The sequence below is a fragment of the Hyposmocoma kahamanoa genome, unplaced genomic scaffold (genome assembly GCF_003589595.1).
Source record: "Hyposmocoma kahamanoa isolate Upper Pololo Valley unplaced genomic scaffold, ASM358959v1 277, whole genome shotgun sequence".
NCBI classification, from domain to species: Eukaryota; Metazoa; Arthropoda; class Insecta; order Lepidoptera; family Cosmopterigidae; genus Hyposmocoma; species Hyposmocoma kahamanoa.
The window spans coordinates 1,520,398-1,545,858 of record NW_020653774.1 but is presented as its reverse complement, the minus strand read 5'-3'; the positions used below and the strand labels follow the sequence as shown (position 1 = coordinate 1,545,858).

At 37.1% G+C, this 25,461-nt stretch overlaps 1 protein-coding gene across 1 annotated transcript in view; it reads right to left on the bottom strand.

Moving 5' to 3' along the window:
• The window catches only part of LOC113229098 (allatostatin-A receptor-like), a 33,485-nt gene extending 8,386 nt beyond the window's left edge, over nucleotides 1–25,099 (bottom strand). Inside the window, exon 1 of the mRNA XM_026462591.1 lies at nucleotides 24,249–25,099. Coding sequence (XP_026318376.1) covers nucleotides 24,249–25,067 — 819 coding nt within the window. The 5' untranslated portion in view covers nucleotides 25,068–25,099. The remainder of the gene's footprint in view (nucleotides 1–24,248) is intronic.
• Nucleotides 25,100–25,461: the final 362 nt, after the last annotated feature.

Here is a 25,461-nt window from a genome sequence, read left to right as displayed (position 1 = left end):
AAACTTTACCCAGTCGTTATATCGTTGAAACTTGGATACCTTTATAGCAAGTTACGACGTTTTGATTTTATATTAAAAATGTATTCAATGTGCTGCCATCTTCCGACCAGTAGCTGGACTACGACGAACGAGTAACATCTGTATGAATAGAAAGTAATATCTTCTCGACAGACGTATTAACAACAGAACAGAAGTATTATTTTTGCTAATATTTTGTTCGTTACTAGCGTGGAAAATTCGAGACGTTTTCCTAGTTTCCCAAAAGATAAACTCAACTACATTGCATTGGAATAATGTTTACAATCGTTTGTTACAGTACAAAAAAATAATTTGATAAACAGAAAATAGCACGCGCGCGACGCTAACCACTTCTACTGTTTTTTTGTTAAGTGAAATCATCGAACTTAGCGTAGATATTCAAATGTCAGTTACTCCACTGCCAATTAAGCAATAACAATGTTCTAATAACGACATTCCGCTGCCTACCTACGCTAACTTGATTTTCTTTGTACGGATATTAAACGCCTATTCAGCCAAGAAAAGACAATCTTTCCATCCAGACATGCGATTCTATACGTAAGTATATATCATCCGTGTTTTGTAAAAAGAGCGGAAGCGAAAATTTTTCCCTTTTTTTCGAAAAATGTGTTCAAGGTTTTCAAATATGCATCTAAAAACAAATGAAGGCGTATAGATTTTTCTGGCTGTCAATAATCAAAGATAAGCAAGCTACCGATAACACCACGGGATATTATCAAAAATTTATTATTAGATTTTTGCAATTGTTACACATAAGAAATGCAATTGTTCTTCGAATAAATTATTTTTTTACAAATATACCAACATTTCGGGCCTTCAGAAATACTACGGTTACAGCCATTTTGCCATCTCAGTCAGCCATAATTGGACATGAGCAATATTTCATTATTTTTAATTTACAGTATATTAAAGAGTTACCTTTTTGGTTTTATTAACTGACTTCATAAAAGGAGAATGTTCCCAATTCGACTGTTTTTTTGTTTATGTATTTTAACCGATAACTCCGTTATTTGTGCACCAATTTTAAGGTTTTTTTTTTTGAAAGAGGATACCTCGGCAGTGGTCACATTTAAGAAAATATTCCACGTCAGAAGGTTGCAAACTAGGGGATGAATGAAAAAATAAATTCGCATTTGACCTCCATCTTACCTGAAGCAACAATGAGGTCGACGACGAAGCATCCATACCTTAATAATGCCAATTCAGTTTCGCCTCGAAAAGGTCCAAGTGTTCAGGGAATAATTCTGCAGGCAGGGAATTCCACTCCATAACCGTTCGCTATACACATGTGGAAGCAAAACGCTTCGCGCTAATTATTAGAATATCCATAACTTATAGGTGGAGCCTACATCTAGTCTCCCCCATAATGGAAAGGGGATTCAATTATGCAATTACATCGCACACTCTTCGTGATATGTCCTGTAGAATACAGATAAGCAGGCAACTTTACGGCGGTGTTCAAGGCTCTGCAGCTTCGCCTCTACTAAATCACATGAGTACATACATACATATACTTCACTCCTTTTTCCCATCGGTGTATGCAGAGACAACAGTCTTCCACTTGCTACGGTCCTGACACACATCTTTCGCCTCATCAACACGCATCAGTGCTTTCGTACACGCTCGTCTGTTACGGGTACTCTTGACCTGGTCCTTCTTTAGGATGGCCTCGATTTGGTAATGATAAGGTCGCCTTGGTCGGCCCATACCAACTTGCCCGCTCACACTCGCCTTATAAACGAAACACGTTAATCTTCTTTCATTCGTTCTCTCTACATGTCCGAACCATCTAGGCATACCTTTCTCTATGATTGTCGCTACATCTTCTTTCACGCCGCAACGCTCTCTTATCACACTGTTCCGTAAATTATCCATTAAAGCTCTCACTTCTACCGCATTCATTCTACTTTTGTGCTTCTTTTGACAAACCCAACCTTCACTACTATACATATGTGTAGGAACCAGCACCTCCCCAAGCACAGCCAGTCTCGCCTTTTTAGACACTTTCTGGCTGCCCAAGAAGGCATGGAAGGCACCATTCACCATATCGTTTAATCCATCATGTCTTCCTCTTTTTCAAAAACCATTCCTTTCGTCTTACTCACATTAATTTTAATGAAACATGAGTTACATATAATAATGTAAACAATTAGACTCAGAAATATTTTTTAATCAAGTATTCAAGACAGCTATGGTGTAAACGGCAGCGCTCAGACAGTCTAATACCCTGGCTCATCCCATTTGCATTTAAACTGCGGCTAAAGTCTTCGGGATTTTAAAGTTTATTTTTTGCTTTTAGTTTAAATGGAAGTTTTAACTCCTAGTAAATTTTGTTTTATGATGACAAGAGACGGGACGAATAAGTCGTGCGCCTGGTGGTAGGCGACACGCCTGTCCATAACAGTTGCAGTGACACTTCGAGATTCATATTGCATAGTTCTGAGCGGTGCTGTCACTACGCCCGTTACCCTGAGACATGTTTACAAATCCCGCGTGCCTGTAATTTCACCAGCACCCTCACCCTTCAAAACTGCTTGGCGACGAAAATAGGTAAGGTCCCAGTACTTCCTTGGACGAATTCTTTCACAAGGACCCCTCCTGCTGCTGTGAATGAATGTGAAAATAAATGTGAGCGTCTGCTAGCGATTTAATAAAAATGATAACAAATAACGTTATTGTTCAATCTCGGAAGAGTCCTGGTTTAATTTACATTTATCTTAACTATACGTTACGTTATCGTAATGTTTTATTAGTGTACTCTTCACGTTATCTGAATTAACGTTCAAAACGATCTTGACATTAACAGTGAAAGCTTTTGAACTCCAAGACAGCGTAATCTAAAAGTAAATTATAGGGAATCAACTCCTATTTATTTTCTTTCAGAATTTCAAATCCATTCAAACTGATAACCAAATAATCTTTGTTGATGATGAAACTTGTAAAGGCGTTGCTCTAATCTAAATACATATTGTCTATACAAACTGCCCCGGTGAGTTTGGGTTCAATTTGCGGTTGTATATGTGTGTCCAAGCCACCTGCGATACAGTGCCCCAGTGCGGGGCTATGAGTATGTACGTTATTATTATTATTATTAATTGAATATATTCATCATTCACAATATTTATTTCAAATATATTAGATCGAGACTACCTGCAAGAGCTAAACGAATCAATACCACGGATTTTTGTCATCCAGGTACGCAGGACTTGTATAAATAGCATTTAGTGTAAAATTTTTGTTTCGCTATAGTTTTAAACCTTGTAAGTGGCAAATGTATAGCGTATATATTGCCCCTTAAATAAATTTGAGAATTTACTAGTTTACTTTTATTCCTCGTATTAATGTCATGTCTCTCACTACTTTTAGTAAAAAAAAATACCTCTTAACATAAATCACATTTTCTTAGCCGCTCACGCGATACATGCAGCCGTAGACGCATACCACACCTAGAGGTGCCGATGATGATTTCATACCGGCTTATCGCCTATTTAAATGCCTGGGTCTGGCATTTAAAAAAAATAAACAACTTCAAAAATACGCCACGACAATGGTGTGTGTTATTGTTTGGGCTGGTGATTTCGGTGTTTATTTATTGAAAACATACCGTAAGTAGCGTTTTTTTATGTTTACCCTGAATATAAATGTTTATAAACTATACTTTAAGGAGTAATTTCATGGTAAACGTTAGAACCACTCAAACGGAATATTATCATATTTACCCAAGTACGCCAAAAATTTCATTAGTGCTTTTTAAGTGCAGGATTTGCGGTGTATTACTGCATTTTATTTGAGATGTTTTTGTTGGTAGTACGGAGGGTATTTATTTAGCAATGCAGAATAATAATTTTTATTTATAAAAACTTGTACTTAAACTGAATCCTTTTCTAATTTGCGAACCAAATAGCCGCCATTTTGCGGTAGGAGCGCATCGCGTGAGCGGATAAAAGTACGTTAGTGTAAAAATGTTAATATCTTTAAACTTATCTCTCTAAGACACTCTTTCTAATCGCACGTTTCCGCAGGAGAAAGATTGTATTAACACGTTAATTGCCAATCACGCGACATCGCATGATGCGATTTCTCTCCAAACGGCCGATCACGCGTTATCGCGTGGCCGTCGCTACCATGTTTCTAAGCGGAGTAACATAGCGGCCACAGCGAAACGGCACGTAATATTTATATTGGCCACTAGGGAAAGTACCGACTTTTGTGGCCGCCAGCCACTGTCTATTGTATAATAATTAGTCTAACGAAACTAAAACTAGTAACTTCCTTAAATAAATGTCGATTTTTGATAATTATTTCTTTTTGCGTTTGTACGTTATTTAAAAAGAATTCTCTGTGATTATAAAACACTGATAATTAAAGTTATAATTATTGTATTAAATATTTTTTATTCGTAAAATATATAACTTATTTTACCGAATTACATATCACGCGATATCGCGTTTCCGGCCATGTGGACAATAATTGCATTATGTATGGCCAATCACGCCATATCGCGTGATAGATATTTAAAGTACATCAATTCAATGTACAGAATAATAAACGTATATAAATAATATATTAACTTAAACTGAGCACAATAAAAACTAAAAAATGGTTTGGCCACCACGCATAATTTCAATTTTTAGCCTGGCAATGAACGTGCTAACATTGGTGGCATTATCAAAAAGCAAAATGCTCGTATCATTGAACCGTGACAGTAGCTGAAATAAACAAATTCAAATTCCAAATTGAAAATGAAAAATCTAACATATAAACAGAAACTAACACCAACACAAAATTATATTTGTGGTCACAGATGTGTACAGCATTGATTTTCAGCAAGAACCTTCCTGGAAGTACCTACGGTCTCGCGTTTGTGTAACAGATAATTTATGAAATAAAATTAGCACAGACTATTAACTAAGCTATTTATGAGGAGCGCGAAAATCAATCTCTTCTACGTCTGAAAGTCATTGATCTACTATACCCGGTACGTGGTCTTGCATTTTGTTGGCGATTCATCGATTTGAAATTGCAACGTCGACTGCATCGGATGAATTTCAATCAATTGCTTCTACTCGGCACAATTGTGCTTGGCAAAGGCATGAACGCAGCTTTTGAAAGTTTTAAATTGAATATTTCCGGCAACTCACTGCTGTTTTGAACACATTTTATTTATTTTTAACCGACTTCAAAAAAGGAGGAGGTTCTCAATTTGACTGCATGTTCTTTTTTTTTTGGTATGTATATTACGCGATAACTCCGGTATTTCTGAACCGATTTTCATGATTCTTTTTTTCTTGGAAAGGGTCCTTCCATAGTGGTCCCATTTCCCATCCCATCACGGAGGGTGTGCGAGGGAACTGCACGGTTTAATTCCACCTTCCCCTTTCTATCATCGGAGGACAAGACTTAGGCTAAGGTTCCACCCCTGTGTTGTGGATTTTGTAAGGATTCGCTTAAAGCGTTTTGCTTTCACATCTATATGGCGAACGGCTATGGGGTGCAAATGCCTTGCCTGCAGACTTATTCCCTAAACGTTATAACATGGACCTTTTCAAGGCCTGACGAATAAGCATTGTATCCAGGTAATGACGAGTAAGCAGGTATGCTGGCTCCATCGTTGATCTCATCCTCCCTTTCCATTAGGTAAGATGAAGGTCAAATGCGCACTTTTTTTTAACCGACTTCAAAAAAGGAGTAGGTTCTCTATTCGACTGTATGTTAAGCGATAACCCTGTATTTGTGAACCGATTTTCATGATTCTTTTTTGTTGGAAAAGGGGTACTTCCATAGTGGTTCCATTTCATTTTAAAGAAAATCATCCACCTCGAAGGGTGGCTGTTCACACATGAATATTCATTTTCATTAATAGCGCCTAACATTAATTTAGAAGCAATAATTTTAATGGTTGATTTTGCTATTTCTCCAATTCAAGGCGTTTTTCTCTCAATATTTATGATTTTTTAATATCTCCAGTGTCAAGTCCTGTATAGTGGCGAACTAGGGGATATTTCAATAAAACTTAGCAAATGGACGTAATTCCACGTACTTTTGAGGTCGTTTTTTTTTACTCTGTACTGAGATTATATCTTAGGCGGTACAAATAGCTTACACTACAACATATTAGAAATTAAAATAACAATGGTAAGAACACAGTTTGATAACATAGTCAAGTAAAAAATGACTAGAGATTGAGATGAATTATCTCAGTACATAATATTAAAAACCCGACCTCAAAAGTCCGTGGAATTACATCTGTTTGCCAAGTTTTATTGAAACCGGTTTCATCCCCTAATTTGCTACCCTTAGAGGTGAAATATTTTCTTCAAATTTAAATAGGAGAAATACTGACGCACCCTCTTTCCAACAAAAAAAACCATGAAAATCGGTTCACAAATTATTGCGTGACATACATATATGAGTCATCGCGTAAAATACATTCAAGAAAAGAAATACAGTCGAATTGCCAACCTCCTCCTTTAAAGTCGATTAAAAACAGAAACGCGACATCGTGACAGTTTAAGCCGTCGATAAGTAATAACAATAATTTGCCAATAATGTACCTATAATGGAAAATCACACCAATTATCTGAGCCCCAATTCTTCTAATTTTCTGGAAACCTCTGGTCATAGAATCTCATTGAGACTCCACAGAAATTACATTTTTTTCAATATAATAATCAAATTGCAGTTATTATATGATAATCATTGACTTACAATTATATGGACGTCGGGTCCGCGCTAAAAAGTGTCCGCACTTGTAAGGCGCTAAAATCGTATACAGAGCGCCAAACTCCGCTTTAGTCTTCATTTGTTCGACTGACAGCGCGATACTGCGATGACATTACAATTTAAATTTCGAATAGGTTGACTTGGGACATTTTTTTCGTGGTTTTTGTATTAGACCCGTCGTCCATTTATTTGTAAGTCAATGATGATAATGTTTATATATTTTAAGGCTCTAATGGTTAGTCACTAAATGATTATCACTAATTACAGGTTTCTAACTCACGATATGATTTCGTTTTGTTTCTGCGACACTACGGAACGGTTACAACTCCATGGTCACGGATTGACTTTTAGAAATCATATCGTGGTAAGAAACCTGTAATTAGTGATAATTACTATAATGTTTGTTTTTTTTCCTAATGAATGGCTTGTGAGACTAATTATTCCATTTTCTAGTTTCATAAACGTCATGGAGGGTCTGTTAGACAATACACAGACAATTTTATTCGGTGACTCAGAGAGAGTATCGAAGAGACATTTGCACAAATTGATTCCCAGAAGATGTTTGTTATTTTGCTTAAATCTAGCTTCAATGGTAGTTGAGTCTTCATGAAGTGTCAGTGGAATGGCAGTGATATGTCATTCATTCATCCATTCATTCACTAAGGATCGATGTTGCCTTATTAAAACTATCTTGAAAATTACTACGCATATTTTAAATTTAATTTCGTTTTATATATTTATTTATTTTATTATTATTTATTTATATATTTTAATATTTATTTTTAATGAAACGTAAATGATTCAGTTACGTCCTTTGCAAGAAACAAAAAAAATTTTGCTCCATCCCTTTTTGAGGATAAAAAGTATAGAACCACGGCAGTACCAACTCTTCCATATGTTAAGTATGCAAAGAAGTTATTGCTTACTTTATACGAGGTGCGGAGTATTAGGTACCAAACAGATTGCTCTGCGGATACGGTGTAAATATTACAAACAGGTGAACTACTGAAATAAATAGCATAGCAGTCAAATAATCGCAGCGACGAAGGGATGCCCGGAAAAAAGCCACTCTAAAAATAATAATTATAAGGTGACAATTATAGAAAGTTGTGCAGCTCGATACGGCTTGCACCGTTCGGCAGGTTGTGAACCTGTATTCTTGATTTAAAAAATGACAAGGAACGTTTCTCCCTTTCAGCTAAGAATACCAAACAAATAAAATTAGCTAGATTACATCAGAGTACCTCACGTAACATATATACTGCTTAATTGCTGCGCTGCGAGATGGTGCTTCCGTTAGGACTTTTTTTATGGTAAATTGACGTACCCTACTCGTCTTTAATTGATGTGGACGCCATATTACCCTAAACGAACATCACGAAGACGTCACGATAAATAGCTATCTTACCTACTAACTATTTTCTGTTACCCGTTACTATGCAGGAATCTGGCCACCGGCTGCGGCTGGCTGATCTTCTCCTACACAATCTCGGGCGTGTCACACCCTTAAATTGCGCCCCTTGGTATATCCGGCTCATCCGCTTCAGACTTACTCTCGTTGGGTGTGGTACCAATGTTCTGTTCAATGTGGCTCTTAGAGGCTTAAATCGAAAAAAAAGGCTGACAAATGATAAACCGGAACGCAGTGACGCTCACATTGCGATCATTCTCGTCAACTCCTTGTTCACCCAGTATCAGAATTTAGACATATTCTTTGACAAACAGTATGTTATCCGTCGCGGGATACTTCTGTTCGTGAACTACCTTTCGGGCACTGGTTTCCTGTAAAGTCACTAACACACGGTACGCAGTGTTTTTCAATTTAATTATGTAATCTCATTATTTTTTCTTTTCATTTTATTTTTTTTAATTTAATCAGCTGGACATGTAAGCGCTTTAGTAGTGTAAATACTGTAAATGTTTTCAATAAATAAATAAATTACATCTTGAAATTGCTGCAGAAATAGGTAAGGTGGCAGCACTTCCCTGGACTGCAATTCTATTGTTAGAAATACGCATTCTACTATTTACATTACGTATACCGTGTCCCAGTTTGGCAGTTTGAAACACAATGTAAATTTTGTTCGTATATAATTCCTCTTTTCCCCACCTCATATTCAAATAAGGTTCTAGTACTTCATCCACGCTATCAAGGCTATTCAATGTACGTCTCGCCACGTGACTCTTCGCTAAAAATACTTAGGTTATAGCTTTTTTATGCTTTATGCAAATTTGTTTCGTAACAATAAACTTTAAGGCTCCAATGTAGCTTTGTTAACGACAAGGGATACCGTAGAACGGTCGTAGCTTAGTGAGAAAACTTTAATAGGTATAGAAAGAAAGAAAGAAAAGTAGTGTATTTGGCAAGCTAACGAAAAAATATATATAACAGAATGATAACGAAAATGAAATGATCATAACCGCTCACGCGATGCGCTCCTTCTACCGCAAAATGGCGGATACTTGGTTTCACAAATTAGAAAAGCATTCAGTTTAAATATAAGTTTTTATAAATAAAAATTATTATTCTGCATTGCTAAATAAATACCCTCCGTATTACCAACAAAAACATCTCAAATAAAATGCAGTAATACACCGCAAATTCTGCACTTAAAAAGCACAAATAATTTTTGGTGTACTTGGGTAAATATGATAATATTCCGTTTGCGTGGTTCTAACGTTTACCTTGAAATTACTCCTAACAGTATAGTTTATAAACATTTTATTCAGGGTAAACTTAAAAAACGCTACTTACGGCATGTTTTCAATAAATAAACACCGAAACAATAACACACACGATGTTCGTGACGTATTTTTGAAGTTGTTTATTTTTTTAAATGACAGACCCAGGCATTAAAAACTTTATGGTTTGCTAGAGTAGTTACCGAAATAGCAATTAATATTAGTTCTTTTACCTGTTATAACTTCGATATCCGATAAATCGGTATAAAATCATCACCGGCACCTCTAGGTGTGGTATGCGTCTACGGCTGCATGTATCGCGTGAGCGGTTATGATAAATACAAAATAAAAGAATTACATTTAAAAGTTACCAAAATTGTCTCCACTCAGCTTTTTGTAACAAGACGTGTGAAAACACCTTGTTACTCTGGTTTTCAGTGAAGCCGAATACATAACAAGGATGATGACGTCCCTTCGTCCAAGCAGATGAAATAATTTAAAAAAAATACAATAGACTTAACCAGGCGTAAATCAAGACTTAAATGCAAATCAAAAAGTAAAAAATAATACTATAAAAATGAGTGTACGTCTAGAGTAAGTGGGATGTGATAAAACCAAAACTGATTGTGCATGTATTGTGTTCTCATGTGTTTGTGGTTGATATATTAAAGCTAGCAGTAAAATGTAGAAGGCGCAGTACGACTCCCAGTGTTGTTAGTCACCTGAGAAAATAATAAAAATTTCTTAAAAGATGCTTTTGAAGGAGGCAACATATTTGCAATTTCTCATTGGGGGTGGAATGTCGTTCCAACATTACATGGCAGCAAAACGGAAGCTACCACGAAAGGCAGGTTTCTTATATGATACCAAGTAACTAAAAGTAGAGATTTAAATCGCAAAGATCTGAAGAAGACTACTAATGCGCACGTCACCCAGAGACATGAGTTGACAAGTCCCAGGTGTCGGTAATTTCACGAGCACCCTAATATAGGTAAGATTGAGCAGTACAGTAAGGAAGTACATTCGCGGACGAACTCTTTCACAAAAAGCTCTACTGCTATAATTTTTGTTGATGATTCTGGTCCTGGTTGTACTTTTGGAAACCGTATGAAGTAGAAGAAAACGTATGGCGGAATAAGATTGCTACTAAACGAACTGCAAGCGCGAAGTCCATATAATACAACTCCATGCAGACAAAATGGATTGCATGTAGTCGACATTAACTGCAGGCAGTTATTGCCGAGGGCCTGGCCCAGGAGTTCAGTGCAAAAGTTAACGTCGAGATGGAATGATGAATGGATAGAACGAAAACGCAGTGTAGATAGATTGTTACTTTGCTATAGAGAAGGTGACTGTACCCGAAATTAAAACAAGATGAAAATGTTGCTTAAACTTCAAAAATTACCTTTGCATTTACTAAAAAATTGTGCTTCCCAATTGAATTAATTGACAATTACTACTTTTGATTCTCGGACTTATTGTTCACATCGACGCTTGAAGTTGAAGTCTCAACCGCATGCAGTTGAGTTTCGAATGCAGTTAAGAGTCTATACCACCTGAGCACGAATTAAAATTTTTCCCGTACTAATACGGTGCATTTTGCGAAGGTCAAGCGGCAGGGACTTATTTTTTTAATTTAAAAGGGAATTTATTTTTTCACAAACGACACTAAAACCATTTGAAAAATGTATATCGTATACTATACGTGCTCTATTCAGTTTAGTTGATATAAAAAAAAATCATTGGCATATGTAGAGTACCTACCGAATACAGCGGTTTTCTTGTAAAATTTCGAGGTAGGTTTGTGTTTTTTTCTAGCATGAAAATTTTCGTGTTTTCACATCATATACTAATTAGTTTATACCTCAATTTTAGTATATATTTTTTCCAAAGTCATTAATTCCACATCTTCACTGTTATGCGGAAGAACGAAGAAGTCTCATCACGCCTTGAACCTCTGCAACTGCGTAGAGATGTTGCATCGCTTAGCGCCTTTTACCGCATGTACCATGGTGAGTGCTCTGAAGAGCTGTTCAACCTCATCCCCCCTTCCCCGTTCCTGCTCAGAAGCACGCGTGCTGGCCTTCGTAGTCACCGTTTCACTACCTGCCGCATTCCATCGCGTACTAAAAGGTTCGGTGGCTCCTTTCTCTGCCGCACGGTTGACAAATGGAACTCCCTTCTGGCACATGTCTTCCCTCCCTCTTATGATATGGGGTCCTTCAAACGAGGCGTGAAGAGGCATATTGTAGGCAGGCAGGGTGGAGGTGGCTAGTGCAGTGAGGGTTCCATCGCTGCACTAGGTTCCTTCGCGTTTGTATACCACTTTCCACTTAACATCAGGTGGAGTGGAGTCATTTGCCTGTCATGTATAAAAAAAAATGCGGAAATAACCAAAGCCATTTCAGATTGTATCGATTAAGCAACTGACAAATTTTAATACAAAATGGTTTTCATACGCCTCGTAGCACGTCTGAGAACGCATTTAACTATTACGTTACAACTTTACAAACATGATTGATAGTTAAAAGCATTAATGCTTCATTCATATCTTTATAAAATACTTCGTTTAGATATTCGTTTTTTTAGTGCTACCTATCATAAATCATACCGCTTGGTTTTTGTTTCGAAATTAAATGTCAGGAATATTTGATATTTCATATTTTCATGTTTCATTTTTATTAATATAACATCATTATCTCAACTTATTTTACGTCTCACTGATGGGTACAGATCTGTTTCAGCATTCGAAGGTACGTCGACTTCACGCGTTTTCCAGGGGTCCTGAACCTGTCGTGGTGAATGTTCACTGATCCCACGGCGCCGACGCAACCGGCGAGAGGGAAACCCGGGGGGGTTTTAGTGGGGTAGGCCCTCCAGTCTGGAGGGAGAGTCCCCACATAACCCCTGAGTCTCCCTGGGCTCAGGGGTATCCATAAAGATTTCCCCCCCGTCAAAAAAAAAAAAGGGGTCCTGAACCTTTTTTGACGTGCAATTGTCTATACAGTATTTTCTGTCACCGTTAACGAGCTGCATTGCCACTAAACATTTCAAAGTCAAAGTCAAAGATTATTTATTCCATAGGTAAAATAAATTTACACTTGAAAACGTCACATTTAAGCTACCGCTCGTTCACTACGCTGACCTCCCTGAGAAGAACGAGCAAGAAACTCTAGGGATTGCTCTTTTCAAATAAACTTAAATGCTATGGAATACACTTTGAATCAAATTTGTGTGGATTCTGGAGCCATGTCGTCTTTCCATACAACTTTATCTAACACGTAGTCTTCAATTTTGTAATATGATTTTTCGATCAAAATATTTTTAATGTAGTTTTTAAACTTAGGAAATGATAAACTTAATATATGCTCCGGAATCATATTGTAAAAACGTATATGATACCAGTCTCCTTAAATTTTTCTCTGAGAGAAACCGTAGAGCCTAGACGGTACACAGAATAGCTCGTTTTTGCAATACGAATATGGTTTGAATATCTGCCGCTTTACCCCACATGAGAATCCCGTACATAGGACATTATACTATGGAAGTAACTAAAGTAAACTAGTCTAGCAGTACTAACATCGGTAAGCTCACGTATTCTGCGGACTGCGTATGCAGCGGATCTAATGTGCTGGCCAGGGAAGATATATGTGGAAACCATTGAAGTTTACTATCTAAGGTCACTCCCAAGAAGACTGCTTTATTAACAAGGTCTAACTTTTCTCCGTTTATTTCTATGCATTAATTATGTAATATAGAAGTTGTTTACTGGAAGCCATTTAACCTAATTGATGTCAATTGGCAAAGTTCAAACATATCAACTGTCATTAACACACGAATATATAGAGAGTGGACAATACGTCATTCTGATATCCCACAATGATTAGAAATAAAAGACAACATGTTTTTTCGTCTGTGTTATTGCTGCAGATAACTTGATACCGTCTTTTTGGTTGAAATTTTTTGGATACTTGTCAGCGCTTGACCCCTTTTAGTAGCAATAGAGCTCCTTGTGAAATTTCTAAATTCCTGTCAAGTCATGATAGTCTACCTATCATGACTTGACAGGAATTTAGAAATTTCAGTTTTGTTTTTCCAATAAACTTTTCAAATTGAAACTGCATTTTTACTATATTACTCGATATTATGCTAGGTCTCTGCAATACAAGTATTTACTTAGTACAGGTTGTTAGTACACACACTAACAACAATGTGTCGCTTTGGCCAGCCTCTTATCTTCTCCTTTCTCTACTCGTTTTCTACCTATAGTGAGCTTCTATGCAACACGGAGCGAAATTATTGGCTTTATTATATTTGGTAAAAATATTCGTATATTGTAAAGGAACGTCTGTTATAGTAGGGAGTCTGCCGTGTGAGAGACTCGATAGAATTCAAAATTAAAAAATTGTCACCACAAAAAACGTGAAACGACTGCGTCGCTCGTTCATCGATGTTGTGCATACTTTCCGGTAGATGTCATCACCGTGTGCGCGTTAACACAGGACCGCGAGAAATCACAGGCAAAACAATATTCCGAAATTTAGTACTATAATGGAAATATAATGTAATCCTACTTTTGGTAAATAAAGATTTTCATTATTATTTTGAATCTCTGTGGACGTACCTTAGGGCGCGTTCCCGTTATGTCGTGCAGTTTAAAGTGTTGTGCCTTGTATATTTAAATGAAGTTGTTCACACGTAGTACAACACGATTAACTGTCGTTCATAATTTTTTTAACGTTACGACGACAGACGGTCGCGATAATGGGAAGAGCTAGAACGACAATCGTCCAAGTGAGAACGAGTAGCCGATGCGCTGTTTGAATGAAGAATTCGGCTCGATGGGCACCGAACCAAGTTAGCACGAGTTCATAAAAAAGTAGCGCGATTTTACTCGTTGTGGGACAACTCGAGTTAAGGCGTTTCCCCGAGCAAATTACCTTGAACATTCCCCTCTTACCGCTCTACACCTCTACAATCTTTCGTAAAACTTTACTCACGCCATCGAGTTAAATAACCAGACTCGCCCATAGTGTTCCGGGTAGTGCCCCAGATTAACTACCGGCGCTCGGCTTTTCATAGTACAGGGAATTCTCTAGTTTGAGTCAACTCGAGTCAGAAATCGAGTAACTCGAGTTGAAACAATGTAACTCGTCCCATCGCCACGGAACACCCAACAGGAGATACGTTTTTTTATGGTACTAAATAACAGGATCAACAAGTCGTGCGTCTGTCGGTAAGCGTCACGCCTGTTCATTATAGCAGCTCTGCTGCTACTAGATAGTATCTTTAAAAATAGAATTTAATTAGGTATATTAAAATACAATTTGTATCTTTAAAATACAGAATTGTATTCAAGATGATAAACTATTTGGCAAAAGGCTGAAATGCGAGAATGTAACGCTGGCATATTAATTACGTACTCCAGAGACGAGATAAGACAAGGGAAAACAAGTTTTTGTTACGTGTCTTTCAGAGACGACCGAGACATGTCATTAATCTAGTTCTGGCTTGTTTACCGTTGATGAGATTCTGATACGGATAACATTATATGAAAATATATTTGCACACCATTTATTTATTAAAAAATAAGTTAAAATATTCCGGTAAGATACAATAAAAGCTATTTTACTAGAAACTGAAACTAGGATTTAATTTTATCCGCTCACGCGATGCGCTCCTCCTACCGCAAAGTGGCGGCTATTTGGTTTCGCAAATTAAAAAAGCAGTCAGTTTAAATACAAGTTCTTATAAATAAAAAATATTATTCTGCATTGCTAAATAAATACCCTCCGTACTACCAACAAAAACATTTCAAATAAAATGCAGTAATACACCGCAAATCCTGCACTTAAAAAGCACTAATGAAATTTTTGGTGTACTTGGATAAATATGATAATATTCCGTTTGAGTGGTTCTAACGTTTACCATGAAATTACTCCTTAACGTATAGTTTATAAACATTTATATTCAGGGTAAACTTAAAAAACGCTACTTACTGTATGTTTTCAATAAATAAACACCGAAATCACCAGCCCAAACAATAACACACACGATTGTCGTGACGTATTTTTGAAGTTGTTTATTTTTTTAAATGACAGACCCAGGCTTTAAAAACTTTATGGTTTGCTAGAGTAGCTACCGAAATAGCAATTAATATTAGTTCTTTTACCTATTTTAACTTCGATATCCGATAAATCGATATAAAATCATCACCGGCACCTCTAGGCGTGGTATGCGTCTACGGCTGCATGTATCACGTGAGCGGATATGAATAAAATTGAGTCTCCGCAGCAAGGTGCCCAAGATGCTGGCAGCGTTCTCCCTTTGCATGGCTATGCTAATGCATTGGGCAAGGTAGCTGTCGACCCTTGGATTTCCCAGACATTATTATCCTGCTCCTAGCAAGCAAGCGGCTTGCTGGTGTGCTGGAGATGGGATGGAGATGTATTTAACGTATTTTATTTATTGTTATATTACGTCCTTACATATGTAATTGGCGTTTTATATAGAAGGAATATAAAGTCGATTTTTTTTGTAAAATACACGCATCAAAAGTGTCTAGGGATCAAGTACGTTTAAGAGTATTGCTGCAAATAGGGTTAATTATATTAACTTTTTTGTATCGCTATTGATACTTTTCAGTGAGTTTTAACATTTAAATAAGGAATATCGTTTAAAATTCGATAATAAGAAGAATCGATTGTCAATGTGGTTTTCTATAAAAATGAGTTATAGCGTTTTGACAAAATCATTACAATATCTGCATCGGAACCGAAACAATTTACATTAGGTATTATGGAGAGACGACATCATTTAACCCGAGAAGTGATGATGCGAGCCGTCAAAACAATGGGCGCGAGAATCAATAAACTTTCTGAAGGCGGTTTGGACTGCCACATCGGAGTTGAATTTTTTTCCGTGTAAGAAGTTATCCAAATTTCGGAAAAAATGGTAATCTGTTGGAGCAAGGTCCGGGGAGTCCGGTGGATGTCGCAGACATTCCAGTTGCAGCTCCTCTAGTTTAGCGGCCGTCTGTTGTGCAGTGTGTGGTCTAGCATTGTGCTGAAGCAGCAGTGGCCTAGAGCGATTGACCAGACTCGGTTGTTTAGCAGCTAGTTCTTCCATCATGGTTTGCGGTTGCTGACAATAGATATCTGCCGTAATCGTTTGGCCAGATTTTAGAAAGCTGTAGTGAATGACACCGGCTCTAATCCTCCAAACACTCACAAGTAACCTTTTCTGAGTAAATTTTCGCTTGGGGCAGGATTTTGCTGGTTCTCCAGGGTTACGCTATTGCGACGAGCACTTCCGATTATCGTACAGGATCCACTTTACATCACAGGTAATGATCCGATTTAAAATCCCTTCATTATTGTGTCGGTTAAGCAATGTAACGCAGCAGTCGAGTTTGATTTGTTAAATTCATGAGGTACCTACCTTTCAAGCTTTTTAATTTCCCGATTTGCTTCAAGTGGATTAAAACAGTTTTATCATCACATCGAAGCATGCAGCTAACTCTGAAGTGGTTTGTGATGGTTCCGCTTCCACAACAGCTTTTAATTCTTCATTATCTACTTTGGTCTTGTTCTAAAGATCGAAATTTCCAGAACGAAAACGTTGGAACCAAAAGCGTACCGTGTTCTTTTGCGACACTAGTGCCATACACCTCGTTAATCCTTCGCGCTGTTTCTGCAGCACAGGTGCCACGGTAGAACTCGTACTCGTAAATATAGCGATATCTCATGTTTGCCATTGTGCGATATGAGAGACGCCAAAGAAAAAATCAATCAGGAAAAAACAAATGAACGACTGTTTTCGAAACTCAAATGTACCAGCTAAATGGATTTATAAATTTTAATTTGGCATTCTTAATCAAAGAGGAGATATTTTAGATCAAAGTGGCCAGTACGTCAAAACGCCAATTTCATATGTAAGGACCTAATATGAAGTAAAGAAATAACTATATTTACCTAATATAGGGTGTAATCGTTAAGTGTATTCATAAAGAAGGTGAAATAAAGCCTCTCTACAAATCCTAGTCTTTTTTTACCCCTTTAAACGGACATGTCCTCCCACGAATACCAATACATTTGCTTTGGAGTAAACCTCGACTAAAGTTTATCCCGAATCTGGTAATTTTTGAAAATTGTTTCTATTGACCAAACCGTTGCAGCCAAGTAATTTGTTAGGTTGTGTTTTAAAGGCCCTTTTTCTGGCTTTTTAAAATATTATTAGAAACTGCAACTTGGTTTAAAACCTAGCTACAAATAAAGACTAATACCATGAATAAAAATAAATTCTAATTCCACATAATTTCCGAAACATTTTTTTTCAGTTTTCAGACATTGACATATAACATCGAGTATTTAACCAGAAATAGAGACGAAATGTCATTTAATTTGTTTGAAAACTATTCTGCCATATCATTACTGAAACAATTGACGGGTGTCGTCAATGGGTGTCGTCAACTGTTTCACTTCAAATCGACCAGTTAACTTGAGCTATGCTATAATGGACGAAAATGGCAAAATTACATATTTAAAATTTAATTACCGATGAAATGTGATTCCGTTTGTTTTGTAATTAGATCTTTTGCTGTTTTTCCCACACCACCGAATAGAACAGCACGGCATTGTTAGAGATATTATCTTTATTACAATAAATACAGAATAATTTTGGGAATATACGGAGACGTACACACAGGTCAGTAGTTGGCATGTCTATATTTCATTGCAAACGAGAGTTGATATTTATAAGAGCTGTATCGCTAATGTGTTACCAGGAATATATGGCCCTTATTTCGTTTCTATTTCTGGTTATATACTCGATGACATATAACGTTTAACTCTTACAGACTGTTTCTATCTAAGATATTTGGAACAATTATTGCAAATGATAAACATGAATATATCTATTTACAGAGAGCAACTCCTTGGGATTTCTTGCTCATTGTTCTCAGGGGAATCTACCTTACGAATGAGCAGTGGAGTTTCAACATGACAATTTCGAGTGTAATTTACTTACCTATGAAGTAAAAATTATTTGAATTTAATTTTGAACGTTATAATAAAAAAAACGTGTACAATTTACATTCAAATGACCTTAATAATATCGAAGTAGCAGAGCATCAACCCTGTCAAGTTTATTATTAACGTGATATAGTTAGTAATTAAGACGGTAACCTCGTTGTGTCTTATTTTATCTCGTACAAACTGGCTCAGAGCCCAAGCTTTATTGTCATATTACCAACATGTTGTCATTGTTATAATGTTGTGTGATCCAGTGGGAGAGTGGTTGCTTTATAATTAGACGTCCATGGTTCGATTTCCTAAGGCGGAATGTATGATAGTGTGTACAATTTTTAATAGAATTTTTGTAGATTGCGTTCTATTACAATATCATGTCTTGTAAAATTTTATTTTTATTTTTTCCTACCGTGATGTTTATTAGTGATGCAACGAAAGTGTCGTAAAGGAAACAGAAATGGAAACAGATGTTAAAAGTAACTCTTAGCGAAAACGGAAGCGGATGAGGAAGCGGAAGCGTAAACACTATAAAATCTCTACGAAATTGTTCCAAATAGGGTTTGTTTCTGGTTTCATAAATAATATGCTTAACATAACATAAAACTGTAAAAAACGCGTTGTAAACTTCCAATGAAAGTTACGTTATAAACGTTGCGGAAGCAGAAACAGAAACAGACGCGAAAAAGCGAACGGAACTTCCGCAGTTGCGGAAGCAGAAGCAGAGGTCTGTTGCATTACATTACTAATTGCAATTCGGTGCGCGTTCGGAAACGGACGCATCCAATGCGCAGTGAGAATTATAATTCTAGTTTCGCGCGAGTGTAGGCCGCTGCGCGTAATCAATGCGACGAGGACGGCTTCACAAAGGTGGTGAAGAGGAAGAGGAAGCCCACCAGGCGTAACCTGTGTGGCACAGCACCGACAGGTTCGAACTTCTTGCTCCGTTCAGCAACACCGACGACGCTGCTGTACCTGTCGCGACTACATTACTCCACGAAGTCTGAGGAGGTAGTGGAGTACATCAGCCTGAAAGTCAAATACACCCTGAGGGTCGAGCTGTTGGGCTCCCGCGAACATCTGTGGGCCTTCATGAAGGAAGAGTTGGCCGAAGGGTGTCGTATATCGGCGATTCCGCGGCCGAATACCTGACACCAGATTGCGCCAGATTGTGCAATACGTGTACATTAGTTGATAGTTTATTTTATTGTCATATTATATTGTATTTATGTTAGTCCTTAAGGTATATATTATTTGGGTCATGTGGCCTGAAATAAACGTCTAAAAAAAATCTAAAAAAAGTTTATCTATTTTTTATTATTATGAATACAAAGATCGAATAAAAACAAAGGTATATTACTTCGACCTGACTAAACATAAACTACTGCTTGTTGCCTCAACGTGGCTAAGCTACATATCTATCACATCAATGACATTGGCAGTGCCACTCAGACCTTTGACACTGCCACTGTGCCCGTCAACTTAAGACAATAAGTTGACAAGTTTCACGTGCCTGTAATTCCACCGGCACCCTTACCTTTCCAAACCGGAACGCAGTAATGCTTGCGTCACTGCTTAGGTAAGGTTCTCTACTGCTACTAAAAGTTCAGGAATCTCTGGCATAAACCCTCTTTTTTTTCGGAGACGATCAAACATTGTTATACAATGTTTTCAGTTTCAGTGTCCGTATTACACGGAAGCTTTCAAAGAAATCTGTCTTAAGTTATTGTCTAGACAGTTACATCCATTAGTGTAAAAGGGCGATAATTTTGACGATAAACGAATTCCTCGCGCCTTGCAACGTGAAATAACGTATCGCACTATAAGGCCTATCGGCATAATCGGCCATCTTCGGATTTCTAAAGCGCCGTTTCCGTCACACGATCGACAACTGGACAAAATGTTACTCAGGTATGACAGAGATTTTTACCTAAAAGATGATTCGCATTAGACCGGGCCGCGCGCGGGTCGTGTCCAAGTCATCCGAGCCTCCTACGTGCCGCGCGTTCTTAAATTAGATTAGAGTCAGAGAGTGTTCACATTACAACGAGTCGAGCCTCGGACGTGCTCGGAAGCAGCTCGGGCGTCACTCGGCCGTGTCACGGACGCGGCAGTTTGTAATGTGAATCACTTTATATAACATGTACGCAGCATTTCCAACCCGAGCCTCGTACGTCACTCGGCTCACGCCCGGCACGGTGTAATGTGAACACTTCTTAAAGCTTTCGGCCCGGCGCGGCCTGTAAATAACTTTTTCATCGTGCTTGTTCGTAAGTTATAGTATAATAGTCCCGGCAGGGACGGTAATGATTTTTTTTAATTGCTACGCTCCAAAACAGCTGGCTCGGTCATTTGTAGCGCCTGAAGCAGTTAATTTTTTTTTATAACCGACTAAAAAAGGACCGATTTTGAATATTCTTTTTTGTTTGAATAGGTGCACTCTTGTGGAGGTCCCATTGTCACCAAGTTAGAATATGATGAGGGGATCTCTATGAAAATCGAACGAAATTCTCAAGTTTTATAGGCGTGTCCGTGTACTCACCAATTTCTCCGTCAATTCAAATTCAATTTCAAATATATTTATTTCTGACAAAAATCTGAACAAAAAAAATCTGAAAAGTTATAAACAAAACAACTTAAGATCTAGTGTTAGTATTAATTAATTTTATGTAATTTAAAAGGGCAATACAACTAAATGACGGTGTAGAGCTCAATCGATTTTGAAACATTCTTCTTTTGTTTCAAAGGGTGTACATCCTTTTTTTATCGTATCGCATCGTATTTCAAAAAGTATTCTTGAGGTGGTCCATGATGTTGTTGCGGGTTCGTTTCTGCTATCACAATTTACTAATTATTTTCCGCAAATAAAAATCGATTTTTCACTTGACACAATACATGTAATCTACAAATCACCGTCGTCATGACAACCAGAAAAGAAAACACAAAATGTACAAAGGGGTCTGTAACAGTCTCATTGTCACCAAGAAGTCAGTATCTGATAAGAGGATAGAATCCCATGGAAATCGAAAAAAGCCGAAATGCAAAGTTTTAAGGTCGGTTTTTTTCTATGAAAAGATACAATTTTATTATAAACAATTAATATAATTTAAACCATTTATTTCCAAACATATAAGAAAAAAAAATTCCAGAAATAAAAAAGAAAAAGTTTTTTTACACAATTTACAATATTATTTAACGTAATAATAGTAATAATTATAATTATATTTAAAAAATAAATCAAAATAAAAAGAATTAAATCATAATTATATGTATAAGAATAAGTAAGTAAATGACGGATACCAGCTCAGGAAAATGTTGAAATCAGTTTGTAATGATTTCAACCCTGATTTTCAGCCCGACCCGGTCATGGCAGCCCTACACACAAATCACAAACAAACATCAATTGAAGACAAAATGATTGATGAAAAAATTAATATTAATAATAATGACATGAATTAAATGAAAATAATATTAATAACGAATATTTGTAAATAATAATTATAACAAAAAATAATTTTATTCTATACAATTATTCTACATAATATATTCTACATATAGACATCGCAATGACCGTAGGTTTTTACTTTTATATTGCTTTTCATGTACTCACTTTTTGATCTACCAGCATATTCCTCTTTAAATGTATTTTCAGGCTTGGAAGGGATCTAAATTAATTCAAAAGTCGTCTTTATTTATTTGTCATTTTTATAAGATATCTGGCATACATAAATTTAAAATAATTTGTTTTGTCGTTCATACGTGGTCAAATAAAAAGCTGACGCTTGAAAAAATTATTTGCATTCAATTTGTTCCATTTACTTAAATTTTTGTTTACTTTATAGTTTGTAAATGTAATATGAATAAACTATAACATTCTTCATTTTTGAGTCTTATTTAATTTTATAATTTAAATTTATGACTTGATGAAGAAAATTATTAGAGATTAGTGCCGCGGCTCGCGCTGTGCAGAGCATAGCATGTATAGAGCATCGACTGTACAGTATACCGCAAAAATCGAACTTTACATCCATTTGTAAATTCGTAATATGTCCCATAAAATTAATTAGCAATGAAGATGGTTTGTGAGTGAAAAATAAATATTATTGTAATTCCTGCTAACGAGGAATATGAAATACTGTTTTCATTTGTTTACGTTTAAAAACAAAATGTTGATTTGTCTTCATTTCCTAAATTCTACACCGGGGAAATCTTACACGGAACCTTTTAATCTAGCGGCCACAATTTTTTTTAATAACAAGAATATTTTTTATTTTTTTAATTAAAAGTAACCCCGCTTAGTTACAAATATATATAGCGAAGCGCGCCGGCGCAATTATCAGAGGCAATAAATTACTTGCGGGTCCGTTTCGGCATTAACGGCGTACAACCGAACATTCTACTAATTAATTCTTCACCGTGTACCAAATCTGATTTAGATCCAACTCTGAGCACTTTTCGACCTAGGCAATTTTACTATGACCAAATTGAAGACGTCGTTATAAAGAACGTCCTAATAAAGAAAAGCCAGGTAAATTGTAACCTTATCCGATATGTGAGAGTGTACGAAAGCATTGAAGACGTAGCAAGTGGAAGGCTCTGGTTTCTGCCTATTTTTTTAAATAAATAATAGACACATTCTTGGCCACAATCTCACTTGATGTTAAGCGACGATGTGACCGACGTCGGAACGCGTTCGCCTAATAAATGCCTATTCACTCTAGCCTTGGGTAGTCCCAAAATTTTACTTTTCGGGAAACACAGATATAGAGTATTCCATTTCTTTGCCGTATGCATCAGAAAGGAGGAAACAAAGCGCTTAGTGCGAATGTGTGGAATATCAACGACATAAGATGGAGTGCTCCGGACCTTCTAGTCAACCGATTGAAGAACGGTGAGGGTGGAACTAAATTGAAAAGTTCCTACGCACACTCCCCGAAATGTATCCGATAGAAAACCGGTAGGCTACTTTTCCGCGATGGTCTCTTTGCTTTTCGTTCCACCGAGTCCAAGGCAGCTAACTGGTAATGGGCAGAGCACTTGGTAAATTTCAAATTAAATTCTGTACATATATTCCCAGAAACTGGGTGCGAGCCCGAATGCGAACCCGCGGTCTCTGCTAAAGAAGCAGTTGTCAAACGATTACGGTACCACGGCGTTTTGTATGTATATGTATGTATGAATTATTACACATGGTATTCCTTTTAAACGTAAAACATTTAAAAGAAAGCCGCGCTATGTGGTCATATGTACAGGAAGACTGCAACACTCTCCCTTTGGATATAATATATACTTATTCTTTGTTGGAAGCAGCCGTCAGCCTTCTCATCGGAGACAGCAAAGAGATGAACTGGACGCTCTAAGCCGTAACCGTGAAGATGGATTTAAACTATCCAGTGCGTGGAATCTGGTGCTTAGGACTTACAATAATAATAATAAAAACTAAAAATTCTTCGACTTCAGTTTCGCGTGTGGATACAATGAGTGTCATCTGCCGCTGGCCAATACATGAACACGGAGCGTGAAACCGCTCCAAAATATCGGGAAAATAATCAGAACTCATACCGTGATAAGAAAATAAGAAACCTGGAATTAGTGATAATTATTTAGTGTAAAAACCACGAAAGCCCTAAAATCTATTGAGCTTCCATAAAGCTCGTTTGTGTCACCTAATACACTGAGTTCTTGTCTGGGTCTGGCTACGGGACAAAGACTAGCTAGTCGCCTCAGGTATCGTGCCAGGCAACTACCGTATTACAATAATGATTTAAAGAATCTCACCTGAATGGGACACCAGCATACAGCAAACACGACGACGACCACCACGACCATTCTGGTCACCTTCTTCCTTCCCCTCCGGCTCTCCGCAGACACCCTCCCTCCGGGAGCACTTCTCCACAATCTAGTGAGCATACACATGTACAAAACACTTATCAACGCCAATGGAATCACATAAGACGACAGGAAGAACGACATCTGGAACCCTAACTTGCTATATCCCTGTTCCTCCAAAAAAACACACGAAGAATGGTTTCTATGGAAGTATGAGTATTCTCTTTCTCCGTGACAGATTCCAACTGGAATTGCCGTCGTCAATATAACGACCCATATACAGGCTATTGCTAGTAGAGCATTCTTTTCTGTCCTTATTGACATGGAAGCTATAGGATGTACCACAGCCATGAATCTATCCAAGGACATCAGGACTAGTGTATAGACGGAAGCATGTGCTGTAACAACGATAAAGTATTGGACGACCTTGCACCACCAATCGCCAAAGGGCCATCTTGGCATGACATAGTCCGTTGCTGTGAAGGGCACGCAGAATATAACGAAAAGTAAATCAGCTACGGCTAAATTGATTATCAGAAGGTTCGTCGTTGATCTCATGCCAGGGTTAGCAGCAACAACTAGGACTACCAAAGCATTTCCAACTAGACCGACTATTCCGATAAATCCGAAGAAGATTGGTACAACTTTTGACACAACTTTTTCCAGCAGTTCTGAACTGTCGTAGTCCGAATAGTTGCATTGTAGATAGAAATCTTCGGTGGTCAGGTTGAGGCATATGTTGTAGAATTCCTCTTCTGTAGACTCCATTTTGATGGTCAATGGCTCATTTTAAGGTCTACCTGTAACAATCAAAAGATTATATTAATGGTATTCAAAAGTAAAGCGTTCTTAGGTAAGTACTGAATATTTAGTCTTCAAACTAAAAAGTCTAGTGTTATTTAATGTTTGTTTTTTTAGTTCTCAAGAATCCGGAAAAGATGGACGACATCACCACATCGACAACAATACTCTTAAATTATGAGAAGGTCTATCATATAACCAATGGTAAATTTACTTATTTTTTCACATCAAATGCCGTTTCTTCGTATAACTAAGTTATAAAAGGCCTATTTCAAAAAAAGTACTAATATTGTTATAAAATACCTGTAGATTGTAATCAAGTCTACAGCGAAACCAATTATACGTCGTTATTTGCAAATCA